Below are 17,979 nucleotides of genomic sequence, written 5' to 3' on the forward strand. Positions count from 1 at the left end.
ACCGAATTTAATAAAGTCAACCCGCCCTCTAGATTCCGACTTGGGCAATCTCTCAAGGGCAATGGAGGCTGGAAGAAGTTGCACGTGACCAGTATCACAATGGTGACAGTATAGAAATGAATGTATATATGATGATAGGTAAAATAGCTACAACAGTTCAGTTAGTGAGTCTATTATTTTTATATTGTGGCTGTATGAAAACATGCCATAACCATATTTAAAATGAAAAATTAGAAATAAGTTAAGTCAGGGGCCTTACTTCACCAGGGAGGAGGATGAACAGGATAAGCTCAAGACACCTGTCCTCCTTACCTCCCTCACCTGTAAGATGGATACACACCCCGTCCTCGTGATGAAAGAAAACCTGAGGGCTTCAAACCAAAGATGCTTGTTTTATTCCTATTAAAAAGCTTGACGCGTTTCGGGGATTAAAACTAAGTCCCCTTTATCAAGAGCATAAGTATACACATAACATAACACTGGACAGACTCACGCTTAAATAGGGAGAATGCATATCATTCGTTTGATGAATTCCATGTGGCGTCTCATTGTGGGCAGTAACTTCCTGGTCACATGACCTCCAGGGCCGGAACAGGAAGTATGTTGGTGAAGAGCTGTAACTGAATGTTGTTATATTGCAGGGGTTAAATGGCTATATTCTTTAATAAAATAGCAAAATAACATAACATTTTCCCACAGGGGAATATATTTTAACCAGAGGTCTACACCCTCTGACTGCTCCTAGGGATTAAATTTCGCTGTGCGTTCCACTGTGGAACGCACCTATACTTTGCCTCCTGGGTAATCTGCTCTCCTTTGGTGCACTCCAGGCTGGAGCGCACCACAGCTAATCTACTTACTGTGTAGCCGACTGTCACCCGAAGCTGGAACGCACCGCTCTAGTTTCCTGCTGGGAGGAGTGGCCAAGTACAATAGTACTGGGATCAGATAAGCCTTGCACAGGTGAACCCTTTCCCTGAGGGTCAAAGACCAACCCTTCCAGCTGTCCACCTTTTGACCGACATCTTTCAGTCTGCCTTCCCAATTTTTCTGATGATCATCCTCATCCTGGCCAAAATTGATGCCTAGAACTTTGACAGTTTTCTGAGGCTCTGGGAGAGTGCCCTGGAGATAAAAAGCAGGATTTCCTTCTCCCAACCAGAGAGTTTCGCATTTGTCACTGTTGATCTGAGACCCAGAAACCTCTGAATAGCTGTCCACTTCTGACATCACCCACCCCACCTCCTCACCAGAAGAGGAGAAAATGGCAACATAATCTGCATACGCTACCACCCTCAAAGACGGCCCCTTTGCCCCCGCCAGTTCCATTTCCACCCCTGCTAACTGTCCACGATCTACCCTTCTAATGAAGGGTTCGATCGCAAACACATACAGCAAGGGGCTCAAGGGACATCCTTGACGGACACCGGAAGTCACCTCGAAGGGCTGTCCTGACCAACCATTGACCAACAGGAAACTCCCAGCCCCTTTGTACAAAGCCTTTAGCCAATTCACAAACCTCCCCTGCAGACCATACCACAAAAGGACGGACCACAGGTACTTGTGGTTCACCCGGTCAAAAGCTTTAGCCTGATCCAAAGTCAAAAGAAACCCTTTCCAAAAGCCCGCCCTGCCTCGCTCCACGGCCTCTCGGACACTGAGAATGGCGCTAAAAGTGCTCCAAACTGTGCAGTGCTGAACCGCTGAAAGAAGTCTCGGTGCAAACTTCACCAATCTATTAAAAAGTATTTCTGCCAGGATCTTTCTGTCCGTATTGAGAAGTGATATGGGTATCCAATTCTCAATACGGGATGGTTCTTTGCCCTTTGATGGAATAATCAGGGCTGAATTATGACTTTGGTAAAGTGCCCGAGATAAGACACCTCAGTCAATGGAGGAACTAACTGTTCCTTGAAAGTCCTGTACCGCTCAGATGTTAAGCCATCTGGACCTGGCGATTTCTTGGGCCTAAGCCCTTCAATGACCAGTCTCACTTCCTCTTCCCTGATTGGTTCAGACAAAACGTCAAGAGAGGGGTCCATTCCTGCCTTGGGAACAGCTTCAGCCAAAAAAGCTGAAAACTTGTCCCGATCTAGTTTATTCCTACCCAAGAGGTGAGAGTAGAAAGACCTGACCACCTCCAGGATCCCTGATTTGGACCTATTCAGGGATCCTGTACTATCAATCAGGCCTGTTACCAGCTTACGTTTTACTGACATCTTACAGTTGCCATAAGGTTTGGGAGAGCAGTACTTCCCGAAATCCCTCTCGACAACCTATCGTACCGACACCTCTTAAGTAAGGACTTCACATGAGAGATATCCTCATGGCTACCTCCCGTCGAGACCAGACTTTAAAGTTTCTTCCTCAGTTCCTGGTACAGATGGTTTCTGTCCTGGCACCTGAGGTACGAAAGCTCTCGGAAAAACCTTGCTGTCCTTGTTTTAAACATCTCCCACCACTCTGTCTTACTGTTGCAGAGGTCCACTAACGGTTCCTGGCCCTGAAAGAACTACTCGAAAGATTGTCTAAATTGTTGCATCTTCCAGGAGAGATTAATTCAACTTCCACAAACCTCTACCCATACAGGGGGTCTCTGCCACAGTCAAAGAAAAAATAATTAAACAGTTATCGGAGAAAACCACTTCCTCCGTTTTTAAGACAGAGAAAACCGCTTCCCCCTTCAAATAAAACCTATCTATCCTAGACCTTTGGCTACCTCGATGAAAGGTGAAGTCCACTTGGTCTGGCTTATGCTTTAAGTGAGCATCCGCCAGACTAGCTTCCTCAACTATCTTACTCAATACGACACGATCAGTGTCCAGCCTGACTTTGGAGCCTCCCCTATAACACACTCTTGTCACATTGTTGAAGTCTCCAAAGATCACCTGACAGCTGGAAAAAAGGTAAGGTTTAATCCTCATGAGAAGACCTTTATGGTCCCACTTAGTTTATGGACTATAAATGTTAATGAGCCTCCGCTCTTGTCCTCCCATGAGCACATCCAGGATCAGGTACCTTCCCATTTCTAGTTTAATTACTTTCCTGCATTCCACTCTTCCAGCGGTTTTAAAAGATGGACCATGCCTCCACTCTCTCTTTGCTTTCTCTATCAACTCTGTGGAAGTCAACCAGGTCTCTTGCAAAAATAAAATATCAGCATCAAGATGGCTGAAAAAAATAAAATAAAAAATAAAATAAAAAAATTGAAGGCCGCATAATGAGCCACGTCTGACTTAATGCTAACAACGTTAATGCTTGCTAGCGTCAGCGGGGTGAGTTCCACCATCATAAGTGATTGAACTAGATTGCTTTCTTCTTAACCCCACCGCCACCCTCACCACCATCTGACCCCTCACTCACTTTCTGCCTTTTCAGGCATTTAGAGACATCCATATCACATTTCTCTTTGCCCACAGGATCTGACTTGGCCCCCCCTCCAGAAGGTTTCCCCTCTGAAGGGCAGGGCCCGGCAACCCGTGAGGAGGCCTTCTCACCTGCATCCCTCGCCTCCCTCCTCTGCCAAGCCAGCCTCGGAGATATCGCTTAGGATGCCATACCGGTTGGAGACCTCCACAAGAGGGGCACCAGCCGAAACCTTCCTTGGTATCGGGTCAAGGGAGAGAGTGGGATGGACGGATCCCACTCAAGAGAGGCCTTCCTGACCTCTCTCTTGCTGTTTCTCTTCTTACCCTGTTTGTTCCTCCTCCTCACCAACTATTCACTGTCTTTCTCATCCACACTATTCCCACCAGAGGAGACAGACAGCGGAGAGGTCAGCCTCTTCGGGATGAACTCTGGGGTTCCCATCTTCATCACTGTCATCTTGGCCACTATTGGCCGGATTCTCAACTAGGGTACCAGTTGAGGGATTAGCTGCATCCTGCTCCCTCTGTTTGCGGCGTTGTTCCTGCCACCTGGCCCTAGCTGCCGCCATTTTTTTTACCTTATCAGAGTCCTTTTTGCTTCCTCCAATGCTTGGATCCCCAGCACTTGTCCCCTCACCAGCCTGCCCAGTCCCAGCAGCAGACGCCACCAACTGCAGGCCCAGCCTTGCGGCTAGTATCTGCCTGGTTCTGAGCCTGTCCCTGAGCCTGGTTGACAAAGGCAAGCAGACAGCGACTAAACGGGTGACCCAGGTCTCCACACAGGTTACACCTGATCTTCCGACAGGTTGCGGCAAGATGGTCACTCCCCCCACACCTCACACACCTCTGGGTCTTACACTGTGCACTGAAGTGTGTGGGGTCACCGCACCTGTGGCAGACCTTTGGCTGCCCCTGGTAAAAAAAAAACATTATCCGATCCCTGCCTATGAAGGCCGAGGAGGGGATATGGGTAACAGAATTTCCCTGGGCCCTCAACATCACGTTAAAGGTCCAGGCCCCCGACCAAATATTGTGCTCGTCCAGGACCTTGGCTGGGTAGCCCACTTCACCATAGCGACTCTCTCGCCACAACTTTGGTTCTATTTTTTATTTCTTTTACTTTCTCCTCTTCAGGTATCTCCTCATCTCCAAAATAGAGCCTACCGGGGATTCCAGCTGCTTGATACTTTGCAATATCAATCCACCACCAGATTCCCTTTCATCCCCGAAGGCTGCTCCCTGACTCCAAGAGGGTTCCCCCTGCCCCTCTGGCAAGGAGTCCTGCCCAGAATTTTCGACCACTGCTGTTTTACTCGGGCTCCTGATCTGCAGCCCTGACGGACCAGGGGAGCCAGACTCAGCACCTGACATGTTTTCAAACAGTCTGTCATTTTGAAACTTTTCCATAAATGGACTGCCATTTTTTTCTATGGCCAGTGTGACATTGTCGCAGGTCATTCTTCCATTATCATTATCTCCTCCTCTAGCTTATCCAGCTTAGAGGTGAGAGAAGTTTTTTTACACTTAGGCAATAAGCCCTCCTGTAGCTTCATATTTTTGTGTTCCAATTTAACTTTTCTCAAGTCTTTTTTAATTTCATCATACAGCTTTAGATAAAAAAAAACACTCTGGAAGCAAAAAGGTCTGCAGTATCTGTGGGGCCTTGCACACCCCAGTTGTGGATCACCTTGGTCACATCCAGCAAGCCCCCCTAGGTGAGACGAACCAGACTCTCCAGGGCGAGATATACTTGCTTTGCTGACCCCGGAAATCACATTCCTAGACACCGTTACCGGCATCTTTCCCATCTCTTTGTCCATTGACACTTTAGGGCCAACCACCCTCTGCGCTGCTTGTTCAGCAGCAAAACCTTTTTTAACCGTGCCCACCACTTGTTCAGCAGTGGACATTTTGACATTACAGGGCTTAACCACATGGACGCTGGCCTGGTCAAGGGTCGAGTCCAAGCTCCTGACCTTTCTAATATTTCCCAGAGTCTTCCCCGAGAGTCGGGTCTCCTGGCCACTCCTTCCCACTGCGCTCCTCTCTGGGGCACTTGATTGCAAAACGTTCGCAAAGGTCCTATGTCGCTTACCTCCTCCTGGCTGCAACACTACCCCCGATCGTTGCATATCTTCAGACACTGTGTCCAATGTCTCTGAACTGCATGGTCTCTCTGTGCCTTCAATTTCCACCTCAACTTCATACACCACAGGTGCAGGCGTATCCTATGTCAGATCCATTGCGATTCCTTTCATCGCCGTGCCACTGTTGCGGCCGCCCGATATAGAACGCCGTACGGCCACAGCCCGGGTGTCCATACCGGGAGAGAACGCCACCGCCTGGGGAAAGGGCAGCGCTCTCCCCAACAAACACCGTTGGCCTCCCGGCCCTGTCTCCAAGTGCTGCAGTCCTGTAGATTTTACCTTCCAGGACCTGCGATGATGTCACACTGGTCAGGAAGTGATGCAAACAGGAAGCCAGAGTACCCAAATTTTGCACCATTGTTCAATGGGTGACTGAAGTTAAAATGTATGAAAAGTGAGCGGAGTCTACAACAGCCAATCAAATTTCAGCCTATGGTTTAAATGGGAAAATTTAAAACTGCCGCTGCTCTTAGACTGTTAATGGCAGGGTCCTGAAACTTGGCAAAGTTGGTCACTGGAGGACTGTGAGAATGTCGGTCTCATTTTGGGGATGCTTAAAAGTGGGCGGAGCCACAAACAACCAATCAGATTTACCCTATTGACTTCAATGAGAAACCTTTAAAAAGCTGTCATTCTCACAGTATTTAAGCCACAGCACCCAAACTCGGCAGGGTGGGTCAGTGTGTGACAGGTTAAAATTTATAAAAAGTGGGCGGAGTCTACAACGGCCAATCAAATTTCAGCCATTTGTATAAATGGGAAAAATTCCAACTGCCGCTGCTCTTAGACTTTTATTAGCACAGTCTTCAAACTTGGCACAGTTGGTCACTGGAGGACTGGGATTAAAATTAAAAAAAGTGGGTGGAGCCTTCAACAGCCAATCAGATTTCAAGCCAACATGTGGTTTCTTCAGAAACGACACCGTCTAGTTTCAGCTTACTATTCTGTTTTATTATTATTCTCCTTCCCCCCTCCTAGTTTTGGGGCTACAAATGCCAAACTTTCCACACTTCTTCAACCTATAGTGAGGTAGGTTGCTTGTGCTTTAATAAGCGATCCCACCCTCCGGGCCCCTGTGGCGGACCACTGAAGACCCCTTTTTTGCTATTGACTTTGACAGGAAAAATTTGCAAATCGCTCCCACTCGCACAGTTTTGTAGCTACACTCCCCAAACTCGGACCACGTATTGTTGGTGTCAACCCGAATAAAAGGGTAAAATTTGAGGGGACACCCCAAAGTGGGCAGAGCTAGCAACGGCCAATGAAAATTTTGCTATTTTCTATACGCTACTCCCACAGTTTTAGGAGTACAATTACCAATCTTTGCACACTTGTTTGGCACATACCCGAATAGGTTGCTTGTGCTTGGTTAACCGATCCCACCCTCTGGGCCCTTGGGGCGGCCCCCCAAAGACCCCACTTTTTGTCATAGGCTTTCATTGAAAAATTGTAAGCTTTTGCCACTCGTACAGCTTTGAAGAAGTTAAACTCACTAAACTTGGGTCACTTAGTCATGGGGTCAACCTGAAAATTTCTGTCAGATTTTGGGGACTCTAAAAAGTGGGCGGACAAACATATTTTCCTTATTGACTTCAATGAGAAAATTTTAATTGCTATTATTCTCACAGTATTTAAGCTAGAATACCCAAACTTGGCACCGTGGGTCACTGGGTGACTGGGGTTAAAATGTATTAAAAGTGGGCGGCGTCTACAATGGCCAATCAAATTTAAGCCATTTGTTTAAATGTGAAAATGTAAAACTGCCACTGCTCTTTGACTGTTAATAGCAGGGTCCTCAAACTTGTTTTAAAGCCAGAGGACAATCCCATTTCAGCCATTCGTTTTATATGGGAAAATTTAAATTGCCGCCACTCTTAGAATGTTAATGGCAGGGTCCTCAAATTTGGCAGAGTCAGTCATTGGGTGACTTGGGTTAAAATTTTAATAAAGCAGGTTAAACAGACTTTGCTTATATCTCTAGCGTTTTCAAGCCAACATCCTGTGGTTTCTTCAGAAACAACACCATCTAGTTACTATTATTATATTTTTTTTTCCACACTCCTCATTTTATTTCCTCATTTTATTTTATTTTGCTTCTGTCATTTCTCACAATATCTTATTTATCTACCTTATAGCATCTTTCTTTTCATCATACATTCACATATTTTCCTCTACTTCCTTCCTTTCTATTGTAGTTTTTTCCATACACCCCGATGCCTCTATTTCCTATATACATGCCCATCTTCAACATGGCCACCTCCTTCACTCGTTGCCACTGAGCCTCTCCCATTCCCCCTGTGCCCGAATCCAATATGGCCACCGCTATCGTTGACATGCATTGCGCATGCGCATCTCCCATTCATCGGCCGGACATCCGGTCTTCCACATCCTTTTCTCCCCGCTGCGCTCACTAACAGCATACTGCTCCCGATCCAGCGTCCTTCATGTGGGACGCCACCGCTACCACACATACTACTCTACTATTAAGGTAAGCCAGTAGCTTTATTTTCGAGACACTGTCGTAATACAACTTTCTCCCCCTGTCACATTGTTCATTTACTATACATATCTTCCTTGTACAATCCTGGTATATTATACACACCCCCGGTACCTTATCCTACTACTTACTCAGCCCTTTACTACCTTTCTGTCCATACCTCTACTCCTGATCTACGTATACCTCATGCCCTGTGACATGATTTCAGCCCTCATGATTTCATACCCTATTTCCAGATGGACCTAGTTTCTTATCTTCCTGGAATTATAGCTTATTTATATGATCTCTATGATTTAGTTTATTATTTAGTTTACCTTGTTTATTATCTTCCTGGAATTATAGCTTATTGCATAATCTACTACTACTACTACATAATCTACTACCAATTCCTATTACTAATATATTTTTATTTATTTCATACTATTTTTTACAGCGATCCTTTGATAAAGGTCTAACGGACCGAAACGTCTCCCCCAGCCATCGCAATATAAAGTGCTTCATTTATCACATACGGAGATGTGTTTATAATTTATAATTTTGGATTGCATTCCTCAGATATACACCTAGTTTGGTATAAAGGAGCATTACATTAAACCTACCTTTGCATATCACTTTGAGAGTGTGTGGTTTCATTCATATTGACTATACGTGGGTTTACACCCTTATACCACTGCACCTCCCTTTAGCAGAGTGCATTTTCCATTTTTTCTATATAAACCAGGTTGAGAGTAGCCGTCGGGTCATTGACTTTCGGTAACAGGGGGATTTGTCTATCCTGAGCATGTAAATAGAGTCTGTCAGAGTGAGCTGATGCAGAGTGAGCTGATGAGCGCTACAAAATAGGACCAACGGTCATGAAGGCAGTATCTGCAAGCAATGTGGTATGCTAAGAGCACGGCAAGACGCAAAAGATAAAAGATTCCTTGGTCAACCACTACGCCCAGCCCATCTCAAACAGTCTCGACTTCTGTCCTGCCATTAGAGTAAGATGTAATCTGGGAAGAGAGTGAGGCTGACTCTGCGCACCTCTCCCTCACTTAAATCTAATTCACGCACAAGTCTTGACATCTCGACCAGTTCAAAGTCCTATGGCGATAGGCGAGCGATGAAGCAGTAGGTGTGAAATTACTGGGAGCTGTGAACACAGACCTGCACATAGGCGGCTCAGCTCTAATGGTCATCTTCATGATGACGAAGCAACAGCTGGAATCGGCATCTACCTGAGTGCCGGCATCTACCTAAAGAGCAGCCCTCTTTAGGACAACACTGCTCACCGCCGTAGTATAAGGAAGGGGCCTTTTTTTTTCTCTAGTGATACAAAGAACCCCTGAAATATCCACCCCGAACAGAAGTCAGTTGCTGCACTGTGATGTAATGAATGATCTTCAATATATAATGTATTCACTACAGAGCAATATTAGTACCACTGCAATCTACTTTATATTTTATTGGCAAATTATCAATAGGATAGGATAAGCAGTTATAATTACCCTGCATGCAGTTAAATATTAGAGAGGATGCAGCGTTCAAACAAGCATTGCAAGAACCTGTTACAAACCAACATCAACCAGGGTAACCAAAAAGTCATGGATATTCATTTTACAGGTAATAGTAATTTAAAATGGTACGAGACGAACACATAGATGTAGTTGGTGTGGCTGAGACATGGTTGGACTCTTTGCATGACTAGGCAGTAAATATTGAGGGTTTTACACTATTTAGGAAAGACCGGGTCAATAGACACGTTGGCGTGTGCCTGTATGTGAGGAGTGATCTGAAAACAAGTGTGAAAGAGGCAATTGTGGGTGCGAAAGGTGAGGATATTGAAACCTTATGGGTGGAAGTTCAAAGGGATATAAACACTGAAAAAAATAATACTTGGTGTAATCTATAAACCCCCTAACATCACAGAGGAGATAGAAGCTCAACTGTATAACCAAATAGAGCGGGCTGCACAGGCTGGTACAGTGGTCATAATAGGAGATTTTAACTTCCCAGACTTGCTGCAGGACAATTCATCGGCCAGTTTATAGAAGCTCCCACTAGGGGAGCTGTTAATTTCTAATGATGCAGAGCTTGTTGGAAATTTTACTGTTCGAGAAACACTAGGTAATAGTGACCACAATATAATTATATTCGCCCTACCCTATAAGAAGCAAACTTTTAGGTAGAGCAAAAACACAGAATTTAAAAAAAGACTAATTTCCCTGGGATGAGGGCAGCATTTCAGGGCATAGACTGGGAGCAGCTACTGTCGCATAATAATACTGAAGATAAATGGGAGAGTTTTAAATCCACATTGAGTAATTGCACAAAAAAATGTATTCCTTTAGGTAACAAGTATAAACAGCTGAAATTTAAACCCCCCCATGGCTTACAGCTACTGTAAAAAGGGGCAATAAATGACAAAAAATAGTATTTCAAAATACAAATCTGAGGGGCAACCTTTAAAGTTTACAAAGGGCTTAACAAAATCTGTAAAAAAGGAGATAAAATTTGCAAAAATACCAAACGAACAGCAGGTGGCAAAAGAGGGTAAAACAAATCCCCAAAAATTATTTACATATATAAATGCAAAAAAACCAAGGTCTGACCAGGTATGTCTCCTAAAGGTGGGTTAGTCACTGAAGATGAGGAAAAGGCAAAGTTACTAAATGTTTTTTTTAGCTCTGTATATACAAAAGAAGAGAAAGGAGCGGATATCTGTGGTGCTGGGGCTGTTAGTACATTCAGTAATATACTCAATTGGCTAACTGTAGATATGGTCCAAGCTAAGTTAAATAAGATAAATGTGAACAAAGCTCTTTGTCCAGATTGATTACACCCAAGAGTTCTTAAAGAGCTCAGTTCAATAATTGATGTGCCCCTGTTTATAATTTTTAAAGATTCTCTAGGTACTGTATGGGGCCAAGTGATTGGTGCAAGGCAAATGTGGTGCCCATATTGAAAAAATTATCTAGGTCCTCACAGGTAATTATAGACCAGTTAGTTTAACCTCTGTGGTGGGAAAAATGTTTGAAGGACTCTTAAAGGGATTCTGTCACCTCCCCTAACCCAAAATCGGATTTTAAAGCAGTCATGCAGCACAGCTTACCTTGAATCGGCTGTGCTCTTCTATCTTGTAATCCGTCCAGTAGTTTAGGAGAAAAACGACTTATGATTATGCAAATTAGCCCTGAAGGTGCCCAGAGGGGTGTTTTGTTCCCCTTAGTGTGCCCAGTGGGGCGTTTTGTTCCCCTTAGTGTGCCCAGTAACACCCCTCTTACAGTGCCCAAAACGCCTTCCTTCAGAATGCCTAACCGCCCACAGCCTCTCATCCCTCTCCTCCCCCTCCCTAACGGCCGAACGAGGGCTGCGCCAGTGCGATCTGCAGGAGACTGAGGGCAGGAGCTTAATTGTCGTCACTGGGCTCGGCGCATGCCCAGTGACGACGATGAAGCTCCTGCCCTCAGGATGAGAGGCTGTGGGCGGTTAGGCATCCTGAAGGAAGGCGTTTTGGGCACTGTAAGAGGGGCGTTACTGGGCAAACTAAGGGGAACAAAACGCCCCTCTGGGCACCTTCAGGGCTTATTTGCATAATCATAAAAGTCGTTAGATAGAAGAGCACAGCCGATTCAAGGTAAGCTGTGCTGTATGACTGCTTTAAAATCCGATTTTGGGTTTGGGGAGGTGACAGAATCCCTTTAAGGGACTATATACAGGAGTATGTGACTGTAAATAATATCATAAGTGATAACCAGCATGGGTTTACCAAGGACAAAAGTTCTCAGACTAACCTGATTTGGTTTTATGAGGAGGTAAGCAGAAAACTGGACAGAGGCGGCTGTGGATGTAGTGTTTTTGGATTTTGCTAAGGCTTTTGATACTGTCCCTCATAAATTTTTCATAGGTAAAGTAAGGTCTACAGGCTTGTAAAGTATAGTTTGTAATTGGATTGAAAACTGGTTGAAGGACCGTGTCCAGAGAGTTGTGGTCAATGATTCCTATTCAGAATAGTCCCGGGTTATAAGTGGTGTACCCCAAGGTTAAGTGCTGGATCCTCTATTATTTAATTAATTTATTAATGATATTGAGGACGGGATTAATAGCACCATTTCTATTTTTGCAGATGACACTAAGCTGTGTAGTACTGTGCAGTCAAGATGTCCATAAAATACAAGCTGATTTGAACACTCAGTGATTGGGCATCAACTTGGCAAAATAGGTTCAATGTGGATAAATGTAAAGTTATGCATCTCAGTAGTAATAATCTCCATGCATCATATGTCCTAGGGCAGTAATGGAGAACCTTTTAGAGACTGAGTGCCCAAACTGCAACCCCAAACCCAATTATTTATCACAAAGTGCCAACACAGCAATTTACCCTGAATACTACAGTCCAGTATAGTCTATCTTCCATGTACTTTATTATTTAGCTATAATAGCCTGCCTACATTCAGTGAACTATGTGCTGTTCATAGTGCGTCCTGCGCTGAATTAATTGCAGGAAAAGTCTAAGGCATATTGGTACACCATAGACTTTTTCCAGGGTGCGTGTGCCCACAGAGAGGGCTCTGAGTGCCGCCACTGGCACCCGTGCCATAGGTGTGCCATCACTGTCCTAGGGGATGTACCATTGGGAGAGTCCCTTATGGAGAATGATTTGGGTGTCCTTGTAGATGGTAGATTAAATAACAGCATACAATGTCAATCAGCTGCTTCTAAGTCTACCAGAATTGTCATGCATTAAACGAGGCATGGACTCGCGGGGCAGAGATGTAATATTGCCACTTTACAAAGCGCTGGTGCGGCCTCATCTGGAATATGCAATTCAGTTCTAGGCACCAGTCCATAGAAAGGAAGCTCTGCATCTGAACAGACGAGAGCGACTAAACTGATAAGGGGCATGGAGGATCTTGGTTATGAAGAAAGATTAAAATAATTGTATTTAGTCTTGAGAAGATACTTCTAAGGGGGGACATGATTAACCTATATAAATGGGCCATACAAAAGATGCTGTGAAAACCTGTACCATGTCAAATGCCCTCAAAAGACAAGGGGGCACTGCCTCCGACTGGAGAAGAAAAAGTTCATTCTCCAGAAGCGTCAACACTTTTTTACTGTAAGAACTGTGAATCTGTGGAATAGACTTCCTCAAGATGTGGTCACAGCAGGAACAGTGGACAGTTTTAAAAAGGGTTTAGATAAATTCTTAAAAGTAAATGACATTAATTCTTATTCAGATGTATAGAAATCTGAGTCTCACTTCTTTCTGAGATTTGCATCTTCACCTATCCCTTGGTTGAACTTGATGGACATATGTCTTTTCATCCATATTAACTATGTAACCCTTTCTCTTCATATACTACATAATAAATCTGACTGACTGCATCCACCACTAGGAAAGGCACAATGCATAGCAATGTATACAGTTACAATTGAACTCAATGGCAACTGTAAAATCTATGCTTTTCTTCTTTAATTACGTGTACCAATAGAGTACTGTAGAAAACACTCAGCAAGCTGAGGATTAGAAAGAATTGCACTATACTGGGAACTCTGTATAAAATAATTTTATTAAAACAATAAAAATTATATAAAAGAAAAACAAAGCTACACGTTTCTGTGGTGGACCACCACTTTCATCAGGCTACACATAATAAAATACTAGCATATACATACACTACTCACAAAAAGTTAGGGATATTTCGCTTGTGGGTGAAATTTCAGGATTAACCTAAAATGCTCTCTAACCTTTACAGGTGAACTTAATGTGACCTTCTCTAAACTTTTGAATGCAAATGTTCAACTGTTCAATGTTTCAGTACTTCTTGCACAACTCGCAGCTTAGCTTAGCAGCAAAAATCACAACAGGTGTTTGATCAATGAATCACCCAATACATTTCCTGTCTCAATTAGAATTGGTATTTAAACAGTACTCCTCATCATGCTGTTCACATTTTTACATCATGAGACCAAGACGACACCTAACAAATGATTAACAGTACCTCGACGTTTCGAGGCTTCAAGCAGGATGTTCTCAGATCGAAGTGGCTACTGAGCTTAGTGTCACAGAGTATCATCAGCAGGTTGCAACAGAGATAAAGAGAGACTATAAGGCCTCTTTCACACGGGCGTCATGTTTTTTAGCCGGATGTGTTCAGTTAAAAGCTTGCGATTTTTCAGGCGAGTGCTGTCAGTTCATTATACGTTTGGCTCGCGTTCCGACGTTTTTCCCGTGCATGTGACATCCGGATGGCATGCATTTTTTTCAACGCGCGTTAAAAAAACCTGATCAATCCACTACATTCACCTGTAACTGCAAACACCATATAAATACCCCCAGCATGCATTGTTTTGTTGGACAGCTCCATTTTTTGGTGGAGTGGTTTGTGTGTTGATTGGTGTGTGTGTTTGTTAGTGGATTATCCTTTGCAGGATGTCCACTTTCACCCTGTCATCCACTGACCATGTGTTTTTGCACTGGCTGGTCTCCCGCTGTTTTGGAGAGCAGCCAGAAATTATTGAGGAGGAGCCGCGGAGGAAGCGCATGTGGGTGCATCCCATACTTTCGCAGCGTGCCAGCAAAGGTATCTTTGTTGGCTTGTACGCTGAGCTCCGTGCGCCCCCTCCAAAGTTCTTCAATTATTGCCGCATGTCGGTGTCTACTTTTGATCGTCTGTTGGAGGAGTTGAGGCCTTCCTTAACTTTTCAGGACACCAATATGCGGCGGAGTGTGTCACCTGAAAAACTGCTTATTATTACTTTAAGGTAAGACTATATATATTTTCAGACTAAATACTTTAATGCCACCCTGTTTTCCAATACATAGTTGTTAGGTCAATGGCCTATGTATTTTATTTTTTTACTATTATATGCCTGAGTGCGTAAATGAAGTAGACCTGTATTTAAATTCCCTTATTTTTAGTGATAAACTGTGTGTGGTTAGATCAGTGTTTCCCAACCAGTGTGCCTCCAGCTTTTGCAAAACTACAACTCCCAGCATGACCGGACAGCCTTTGGCTGCGCGAGCATGCTGGGAGGTGTAGTTTTGCAACAGCTGGAGGCACACTGGTTGGGAAACACTGGGTTAGATTAGTCACACCAGAATCCAGTTCCGCAGGGGTTAATTATTCAAATGCAGCCTGTAATGATGAGGACACTTCACCTGTGTGTATATGTTAATTGTCTTGAACTTTTTGAAGGTTTCAATGCTATTCCTTATTTAGTTTTATATCAGAATATAAATCATATTTTTGTCAAAATATACCACTATCTGCTTGTTTCATATATTTATCAGCTACTTTTCCATTAAATAATGTCAAATAATGTGCTAGATTTAAAAACATATGCTATGAAAGTATCTAATTCTATTTTTTTTATTTTTATTTTTATTTTTCAGATATCTGGCGACTGGTAATTCTTTTTCATCTTTGCATTTTGTTTTTCGAATGGGCACTTCCACAATTGCTGGCGTGGTACGGGCTACACGTGCCGCCATTTGGTTGACACTGAAGGCTTCAGTGCTGCCACAACCAACCAGGCAGCAGTGGCTTGATATAGCCCATGGCTTCCAGGAAAGGGCTCAATTTCCTAATTGTCTTGGTGCCCTTGACGGGAAACACATACGGGTTAAGAAGCCACCGAACTCAGGGTCCCAATACTATAATTATAAGCAGTTTTTCTCTGTAGTTTTGTTGGCCTTGGCTGACACAAACTACAGGTTTATAATTGTAGATATTGGGTCCTATGGAAGTTCTGCAGATGCTCGCATCTTCAGGGCTTCCAGAATGGGTCGCTGGCTTCAGTCCAACCAACTGGACGTACCACAGCCAGCAAACCTTCCTGGCTCTACTGGCCCACCTGCGCCTTATGTGGTCGTAGGGGACAAGGGATTTGCCCTTTCTAGCCACCTGATGCGTCCTTATCCTCGACGCGGTTTGGATGCCAAGAAGCGCAATTTTAATTATCGGTTAAGTAGAGCCAGAAGGTTTGTGGACTGCACATTCAGCATTTTTTCAAATAAATGGCGGGTTTTCCAGTCGTCAATACAGCTGGCACCACAAAATGTCAATGTGGTCATCAAGGCATGTGTAGTGCTGCATAACTACATACGCACCTATGAGGCCACACCTGATGAAGACGCCCAAGTGTACAGTACACCATCACCCAGAGACACTTTACTACTTTGAGTCCAGCATATCCAGATCGTCCGAGTGTGGGATTTTTTTTCGGATTATTTTATGTCCCCTATTGGTTCTTTTCCTTTTCAACAGTAGTCCTCAATGCATGGACTTTTGTGTTTGCCACTATTTTCATAACCAGGATGGTTTGAGTTTAGTTAAGTTTGGATTTTTGTTAGTTAGGGACTCGCAAGATTATGAGGACCCTTGACGTGGGTTGCGAGCTTACATATTTTGCAAATAAATAGTCTAATCTACATGGTATGTGAAATATGTACTAATGCCTCATTTCTCTATTACCTACAAAATGTGGCTAAATTACTCAAAATTGTAAAAATGTTTTTCGGTATAATACAGAGTTAAACAAATGTCTTAATATTGATTATATGGTGTTGGAGGAGTATAGATTTGTTGGTCTAACATGTTTTGTATGTATGTGTAATAAAACAAACTAATTTAAATTTATTATGACCTCCATTTTGATGTAAGAACCCCTAAAAATAAAAACTATTGAACGTCAGTGTTTGTGTGCAAAATTAACATTTCATATGTGTCCTATGTGGTTACTAATGTCTAGTACAAATGTACTATCTATATATTGTGGTATGTGTATGCACAATAAAATAAAATCAGACACATTCGAAGCTTGAAAACAAAAATGTGTTTTATTGCACACAATAAAAGAAAAGAAAATCTCTGGGATATGAAAATAAATACATTTTTATGGCCAAATGACTACAAATTAACATATTGCCTTGACGGCGAAGAAGATCCCTGATAAGGAGGGGCCGAATATTGTGAGGGTCCAGGCTGATTTTGACCTTGTCCCTCATAAGGAGCTCTTGAATATTGGCCCTGGGATGGGGGGCCGGAATATTGGCCCTGGGATGGGGGGCCGGAATATTGGCTCTGGGATGGGGGGCCGGAATATTGGCTCTGGGATGGGGGGCCGGAATATTGGCCCTGGGATGGGGGGCCGGAATATTGGCCCTGGGATGGGGGGCCGGAATATTGGCCCTGTGAAGGGGGGCCGGAATATTGGCCCTGTGAAGGGGGGGCGGAATATTGGCCCTGTGAAGGGGGGGCGGAATATTGGCCCTGGGAAGGGGGGGCGGAATATTGGCCCTGTGAAGGGGGGGCGGAATATTGGCCCTGGGAAGGAGGCCTTGAAAATTTTGCCTGGGAAGGGGGGCCAAGGCATTGTGGTGGCCCAGCTCAACTGGGCGAGGGTCCCGGAGGCCCATAGCTGGGTTCACCCAGAATCTGTGGAACATATGGTGCCATTGGTGGCCCATAATGATCCCTTGGGGGGGGCATTTGTGGTTGGTCGGGTAATGGCTGGGAAACAGTGGGGTGTTTGGGGACAATTAGTTGCCCATAGCGGCGTAAATTTTCAAGGGCGTCATGCATGACCAAGGGATCAGGAAGGGAATTCGTTAGCTCCAGAACGATTTCTACGGAAGTTCTTGTCCGTAATAATCGTTCTGGAGGTAGATGCCGCATATAATGGGCCAGATTACGGGCAAACATATCGTGATGATCCTCCTGCCGAGCCCGAGATAAATAATCTAAAACTTGGACATTCACATTGGACTCGGCAGGAGGATTTGCCTGTCGTCTGGACCTGATGGGTAGAGCCAGGGGGGAGGGGGGGAATCAGCTCCTGATGCTGCGGGAGGCTCGGAAGGTGCTGGTGTTGGTCCTGGAAGAGTCTCCTGCTGCCCAGCTGTCGTCTCCTCCTCGCAAGCACTCGACAATTGTGGTGCCGATTTTTCTCCTTCATCCTCTAGGTTGTCCTCAGTTCT

The 17,979-nt window shown here is 44.3% G+C and overlaps 1 protein-coding gene across 4 annotated transcripts in view; it reads right to left on the minus strand.

The window, feature by feature from the left end:
* PLA2G4F (phospholipase A2 group IVF) overlaps positions 1–17,979 on the minus strand; it is a 569,872-nt gene that overhangs the window by 54,805 nt on the left and 497,088 nt on the right. For 3 of the 4 annotated variants that reach the window (XM_044271895.1, XM_044271893.1, XM_044271891.1), the window contains one exon: positions 17,333–17,977. The exons of the other annotated variant lie outside the window; for it this stretch is intronic. In XM_044271895.1, coding sequence (XP_044127830.1) covers positions 17,758–17,977 — 220 coding nt within the window. In that variant the 3' untranslated portion in view covers positions 17,333–17,757. Of the gene's footprint in view, positions 1–17,332; positions 17,978–17,979 lie in introns of those variants that run through there. 4 annotated transcript variants of the gene reach the window in all.

Source organism: Bufo gargarizans, chromosome 11, assembly GCF_014858855.1.
Source record: "Bufo gargarizans isolate SCDJY-AF-19 chromosome 11, ASM1485885v1, whole genome shotgun sequence".
In the NCBI taxonomy this organism is placed as follows: Eukaryota; Metazoa; Chordata; class Amphibia; order Anura; family Bufonidae; genus Bufo; species Bufo gargarizans.